Genomic DNA, 5,984 nt, shown 5'->3' with positions numbered 1-5,984 from the left:
AGAGCTTTGTTTTCCCATACCGCGTTGGTGTCCAGTCCGAGCCTGGCTGTTCTTCACCTTCCTACCTTCCTTCCTACCTTGGTTCTAAAATTCTTTAAATTAGTGCCAGCACGAGCCAGTCCGCACTTTCTCACGTTTTACGCAAAGAAATCAAGTCAGCCAGGCTTAGGCCGCTTGAAGAAGCTCTGGATGCTTCCCGGGGCGGGCCGCTTCGTCTCCCTTGCCGGCGACGCGCGCTTGTGGCCGGTTGCGGCGGGCTGCTTCCCCGCCGCCGCCGCCGCCGCCGCCGCAAGCTCCTTGCCTCCCGGTGCCTCCTCCTTGGCTGCCGGGGACGGGGCGGCCTTCGCTCCGAAGAATGCGGCGACCGAGCGCTGCTGCCTCGATGCGAGCGTGACGCGAGCGCACGCGTCCTCCTCCTGGTACGAGGCCTACTCACAGCAGCAGCCGTGAGCTCAGCAGGTCGGATGGCGGACGCGGCCTCCGCCTCCGCGGCAGCCGGCCTTGGACATCTTCTTCGAGACGGGGTGGCACCGCAGCCCGCCGGCGCCGAGCCGCGCACACCGCCGCATCTCCGCGAGAGCGTCTGCCTCTGCCGCCTCTCCGACCCACGCCGCGAGGCCCTCAGCGTCGAGCAGCACCGGCTGCCGGTCGTGCAGCCAGGCGAGGTCGGGCGCCTATCGGACGCGCCAGGGACGTGTCATGGACGTGTGGCGGCTGCGGCTCGTGCAGCCAGGCGCGGCGCCGCGTCGCGCGTCATAATCGTGAACGACTCGACCGCCCTGAGGGCGCGGGGCGCGGGGAGGGTTGGCGATGGGTCTCTGCGAGGCACTCGGGCGTAGAAGCCGCTCACCCCTCGGTGCCCTCCCAGCTGTCCCACAGACCCGCGGCCCAGAGCGGCGCCTCGGCCTCGCCCTCGCGGCCGACGTAGTACGGCTGCTTCGTCTTGACCTCCTTGAACTCGTCGTCCGTCCACTCGTACCAGCCGCTCAGCGGCACGGCGCAGCGGCGGCGGCCGAGCAGCCGCCGGAAGGACGCGAGCGAGTCGACCGTCTCGCACCGCGCATTGAACATCCGCCAGAAGTCTGGCTTGCTGCCGAGTGGGCTGGTGGATGGGACGAGCCCCCACCGCATGACGGAGAGGTGCTGCGCCGGTCCCGCTTCGCCCGCCTGCACCACGACGGCGAGCGACGAGCCGGGGCTCGCGTTCTGCCGCGGCGAGTGCGCCGCCGCCGCGCTCGGCTTCCAGTGCGTCGTCCGGCCGCCCAACGTAGGCGCATGCCGCGCGAGGGCGTCGGCGGAGAGGCTCTGGCGCGTGCGGCCGCACATGAGTGGATGGCGGTGGGCAAGGTCCTCGAAGGGCGGGCTGGATCGGTTCTGATCGGGTGATAACGAGGGTTCGCCCACTTGCAGAGGAGGGCCGCCGGCGAACCGCGCTTCAAAAGACTTCGCGACTCCTCGCACAACACTGGGCATGGGACTGGCGCGCACTGGCACTAACACAGGTACACCACTGGAGCCGCCTAAGCGACTCCCGCGAGGACGGCAAGGCACTTGAGCTCCGTGCACTCGACCGCGGCCCTCGCCGCTGGCAAAAGAACTTACGATGTCCGCGGAATTTTGCAAAAAGCGTGTCTAAAAAGCCCGCGTGCCCGACTATCGAGGCGACCTGCGTACGCCGGCGTGTTATGGGCGCCGCAGTGCACAACGAGTAGAACTAGTGTGCAGTCCAGGCGAAGGCGTGCCTGCTCACTCGCCAGGATCCTTCGCCTTCTCCGCAAAGAAGAACTCCGAGTCGCCCTTGAGCATCGGGTCGTCCACCTCCTTGCGCGTGTTGTCCTTGATCTTCTCCTGCACGACGGCTGCAGGCAGGAGGGGACGAGGAGCGGTCGGGCGCGGGCCGGGAGCACCGTGACAAGACTGAGGCTGGTCCCGCGGGCACGGAGAGGGTGGAGGAGGAGAGGGTGGAGGAGGAGAGGGTGGAGGAGGTGATGATGGTGGGGGGATGGACGGGGAGGCGAGGGTGGCGCTGGGGGCGCTGAAGCTGGGAGGGCCGAGCGCACTCTTGTCAAAGTAAAAGGCCGCCCCGACCGCGCCGCCGAGGACGACGTTGGTACCGAGGTTGACTAGCGCGGTGCCTGGGAGGGCGCCGGCGAGCGTATGTCGTGGGTGTGTCGCCGTGTGTGTCTACGGGTGTGCTGCCTCCATCGAGCAAGTGTCTAGTCGTGCACAGGCTGTAAAAGCACCTGGGTCCTTCCCAAGGTCGTACACGGCGATGCTGATGCCCGCAACGCTCACCACGCCAAAGATGCCATACACAACGAGGCGGATCAGCCGGAACGGGTCCTGCGCTCGCTCAAGGACACCAAATTGAGCGTCGTTCAGCTGCTGCTTCTCTGTCTCTGGAGGAGGCGGATCTGGCTCCAGCGCAGTCGGCTGAGCCAAGCGAATTACTGGTCGCGAGATGTGAGCCGGACGCGGGCTGACGAGTAGTGCCGCGCCGCTGCTCGCGCCGAGGAGCAGGAGGAGCTTGAACATCGATATTTTCTGCTTCGTCGAAAAAATAAAAAAAAAAGTTGCGGGCCACCTTCGAGCGCACGAAGGTGGCTGGAAACAAAAAGGCAGCACGGAGAAGGGAGAAAAAAAGAGGAGGCGCAAAGCCGCAGTTGATTGAGGACGCGGCGGCACGACGCTCTGCTTTTGCCTATGGCCGCCGTCCAACCTGCTTGCCTCGCGGATCTCAATGACGATCTGTTGAGGAAGATCATCAGTCGGCTGGCCGAGTCTGAACTAGCTTCCTCGGTCGCTCTCAAACGATGCAGCAGCCGCTTCAAGGACCTCGCCACCCCGCTGGTGGCAAACGCTGTGTCGGTTACAAACGAGAAGTGGCGGGATGCAGCAGCCAAACTCGGCGGCCGAGTCGGAGCTAAGATAACAGGCGCTCTCGAGCGCAATGAGGTGCTGACCTCCTTGGATGTGCGCAACAACAAGATCGGCCCCACCGGCGCCACCGCGATCGCCGACGCCCTCAAGGGCAGCGGGGTGCTGAAAACCCTCAACATCGGCAACAACAATATCGGCCCCAAGGGCGTCGCCGCGATCGCCGAGGCGCTGCGCGGCAACGCGGTGCTGACCAACCTCGTGCTCACGAGCAACAACATCGGCGACGAGGGCGCCAAGGCGCTAGCAGCCGCTCTTCGCGTCAACGAGGTGCTGACCGATTTGCGCCTCAACAACAACAATATCCGCGACGAGGGCGCGAAGGCGATCGCCAAGGCGCTGCGCGGCAACGCGGTGCTGACCAAACTCTCGCTCTGTGATAACCACATTGGTGGCGAGGGCGCCAAGGCTCTGGCCTCCGCTCTGCGCGTCAACGCGGTGCTGATCGAACTGAGCCTCGACGGAGACGAGCTCAACGAGCTCGACCTGCCAAAGCTTCGCGGCACCGACCCGGTGACATCCCTCAACCTCTCGGAAAAGGGCCTCGGCCCCGCCTCGGCCATCGTGATTGCGTCGCTGATTGCGGGCAATGGGGTGATGACCGACCTCGACGTCGGCCAAAACGAACTCAGCAACGAGGGCGCCAAGGCGCTAGCATCCGCTCTTCGCGTCAACGAGGTGCCGAAAGCCCTTTACCTCTACGACAACGAGATCGGCAACGAGGGAGCCAAGGCGCTGGCCTCCGCCCTCGAGGGCAACGGGGTGCTGACCAACCTCTCGCTCTTTGGGAACGCTATTGGTGACGAGGGCGCGGCCGCGATCGGCGAGGCGCTGCGCGACAACGGGGTGCTGGACACTCTCAACCTCGACTACAACGGTATTGGTGACGAGGGCGCGGCCGCGATCGGCGAGGCGCTGCGGGTCAACGGGGTTCTGACCGACCTCAGCCTCGGATACAACGACATCAGTGACGAGGGCGCCAAGGCGCTGCCGCTCTTCGCGTCGGCGCGGCCACGCCGCGAACGGTAGTGGTGACGAGGGCGCGGCCGCGATCGGCGAGGCGCTGCGGGGCAACGGGGGCTGCACACTCTCAGCCTCGACTACAACGACATCAGTGACGAGGGCGCCAAGGCGCTGCCGCTCTTCGCGTCGGCGTGGCCACGCCGCAGTTTGTAGCTCTTCGCGTCAACGAGGTGCTGATCTCCTTGGACGTGGGCTTCAACGGCCTCACCAAGGAGCAGGCCCTCGGCATCGTCCGCGTCGAGCGGCAGCGCAACAAGCTGACCTCGCTGGGCTTGGCTGGCTGCCGTGTCGGCCCGACTGGCGCGGCAGAGATCGCCGAGTACGTGTCGGGCAGCGCGGTGCTGAAAGTGCTCAACCTCCGCGACAACCGCATCAGTGACGCCGGCGCCGCTGCGATCGCCAAGGCGCTGCGGGCCAACGGGGTGCTGACCGTCCTGAACCTCTTCGACAACAGCATCGGCGACGTGGGCGCCATGGTGCTGCCATCCGCTCTTCGCGTCAACGGGGTGCTGACCGAGCTCGACCTCTGCTACAACGACATCGAAGACACGGGCGCCGAGGCGCTGGCCTCTGCTCTGCGCGTCAACGGGGTGCTGAAAACCCTCATCATCAATTACAACAACTTGGCGGCGAGGGAGAGAGAGTGATTCGAGATGCGGTGAGCGGGCGGGAAGGGTTCGAGCTCGAGATGTGAGTGTGAGCTGAGGGCGGGTGTAGATCATGGATCATGCACATGCTGTGGACAGAGGTAGGAAATGTACGCGCTAGAGTACGCGGGACCAACGGTGGTACTGATGTGCGGTGTTTTTGGCGTTTTCGTGAGCGCTAGCGGTGTCCTGACAGACAGATAGTGTCTCGCGCGCTCGGCCGCGCAGTCGCGCATGGAGCTGCTCATGTGTGATGAGAGCACGCCCATGTGACAGACGCGGTCGAGGAGAACACGCACCGTTCTGCTTCGCGCCCTCGCCCTCTTCCCCTCGCTTCGGCCGCCCCGGTCGGGGTGCCATACACAAAACAGTCGCGGTAACTGCAGTACAGCGCTCGCGGGAACCCCGCTCCTCCTCACGTAGCGTTGCGCCCCACCGCGCGTCACTCCAGCGTCCATGCAACAATGCAGGCATCCGTCAGCCCGGGGCGAGCGAGCCCGCGAGCGGGCGGCACGCGTCGTACGGCCCTCCGACCTCCTTGATCGAGATGCGCACCCCCTTGACGGAGCCCAGCGAGGCGCCGGCGACCGCCCGCCGCGCGCGCTCGAACTCGTCGAGCACGGCGGGCTTCGCCTTGCCGAGGGCCGCGCAGGCGTCGCGCACGCGGTAGAGGGTCAGGTGCAGCTCGCCCGCCTCGTATGCGTGGCCGTACCTAATTATTAATTAATTAATTATTAATGAACTAATTAATTGCCCGCCTCGTACGCGTGGCCGTACCGCTGCGTCCACGGCTTGGCGCCCGCCTTGCCGCGCGGAGGCAGCCCCTCGAGCCCGGAGGCGCACGCGGCGATCGCCTGCCGCAGCCGGACCTCGCTCTCCGCGTCCACCGCAAAGGCGAGGGCGTTGGCCCACTCGTGCGGCCGCGAGAAGCGCACGCGCAGCGGCAGCGCGGGCGGCGGCGCGGCGGCGCCGAAGCGGATCCTCTCCGCGGTCGCGCGCGGGACGCCCTTGAGCGTGTAGAGGGTGAGGTGGCGCGTGCCGGCCTGCTGGAAGCAGTGCGCGTGCACCCTCGGGTCGCAAGCGGCCTCCATCGCGGCGAGGGCAGAGTGCAGCGCCTCGTCGTCCTCCTCGACCTCGAGGATCACCGCAAAGTCGGGCGGCGCAGCCCTCGGCGCGGTGCGCGGCAGTGGCGAGGCGGAGGAGGAGGCGGGCGAGGCGGCGGCGCAGGCAGAGCGCGGCGGAGGCGCGGCGGCGCCGCCGGCCGGAAGCCACTCCGCGAAGGGGGCAAGCGGCGTGCCGGCAGGGACGAACCACGCCTTGCGCGCGCGGTCCCACTTTGCGCCGCGCTCCTTTGCGGCCTCCTTCTCCGAGAAGGGG

At 66.6% G+C, this 5,984-nt stretch overlaps 3 protein-coding genes across 3 annotated transcripts in view; 1 reads left to right on the top strand and 2 right to left on the bottom strand.

Moving 5' to 3' along the window:
* Positions 1-1,369, bottom strand: EMIHUDRAFT_441739 (hypothetical protein). The gene is made up of 4 exons (XM_005785270.1): positions 851-1,369; positions 743-779; positions 501-674; positions 1-428 (listed from the first exon to the last, which is right to left on the bottom strand). The coding sequence occupies exons 1-4, from the start codon at positions 1,324-1,326 to the stop codon at positions 156-158; spliced, it is 960 nt and encodes a 319-aa protein (XP_005785327.1). The 5' UTR covers positions 1,327-1,369; the 3' UTR covers positions 1-155.
* Positions 1,370-2,919: 1,550 nt separating this feature from the next.
* Positions 2,920-4,589, top strand: EMIHUDRAFT_41466 (hypothetical protein; the record flags this gene model as incomplete). The annotated part of the gene is made up of 2 exons (XM_005785269.1): positions 2,920-3,867; positions 4,209-4,589. Coding segments are annotated over 2 exons (1,329 nt in total), but the record flags the coding sequence as incomplete, so codon positions are not given.
* Positions 4,590-4,968: 379 nt separating this feature from the next.
* EMIHUDRAFT_467896 (hypothetical protein) overlaps positions 4,969-5,984 on the bottom strand; it is a gene marked incomplete at its 5' end in the record, with an annotated part of 1,667 nt that continues 651 nt past the window's right edge. Inside the window, 2 exons of the mRNA XM_005785268.1 lie at positions 4,969-5,319; positions 5,385-5,968. Coding sequence (XP_005785325.1) covers positions 5,085-5,319; positions 5,385-5,968 — 819 coding nt within the window. The 3' untranslated portion in view covers positions 4,969-5,084. The remainder of the gene's footprint in view (positions 5,320-5,384; positions 5,969-5,984) is intronic.

The sequence above is a fragment of the Emiliania huxleyi genome (genome assembly GCF_000372725.1).
Source record: "Emiliania huxleyi CCMP1516 chromosome Unknown EMIHUscaffold_162, whole genome shotgun sequence".
Taxonomy (NCBI): domain Eukaryota; phylum Haptophyta; order Isochrysidales; family Noelaerhabdaceae; genus Emiliania; species Emiliania huxleyi.
The sequence above is the reverse complement of the archived record's forward strand: the minus strand, read 5'-3'. Positions and strand labels throughout refer to the sequence as shown.

What these genes read in the sequence shown, in the direction of transcription:
- EMIHUDRAFT_441739 (XM_005785270.1), bottom strand. Translation starts at nt 1,326, where the DNA reads ATGTGCGGCCGCACGCGCCAGAGCCTCTCCGCCGACGCCCTCGCGCGG. An exon ending in CGATTATGACGCGCGACGCG is followed by an intron (nt 675 to 742) that starts GCGCCGCGCCTG and finishes CGCGTCCGATAG; the next exon opens with GCGCCCGACCTCGCCTGGCT. An exon ending in TCTCGAAGAAGATGTCCAAG is followed by an intron (nt 429 to 500) that starts GCCGGCTGCCGC and finishes TGCTGTGAGTAG; the next exon opens with GCCTCGTACCAGGAGGAGGA.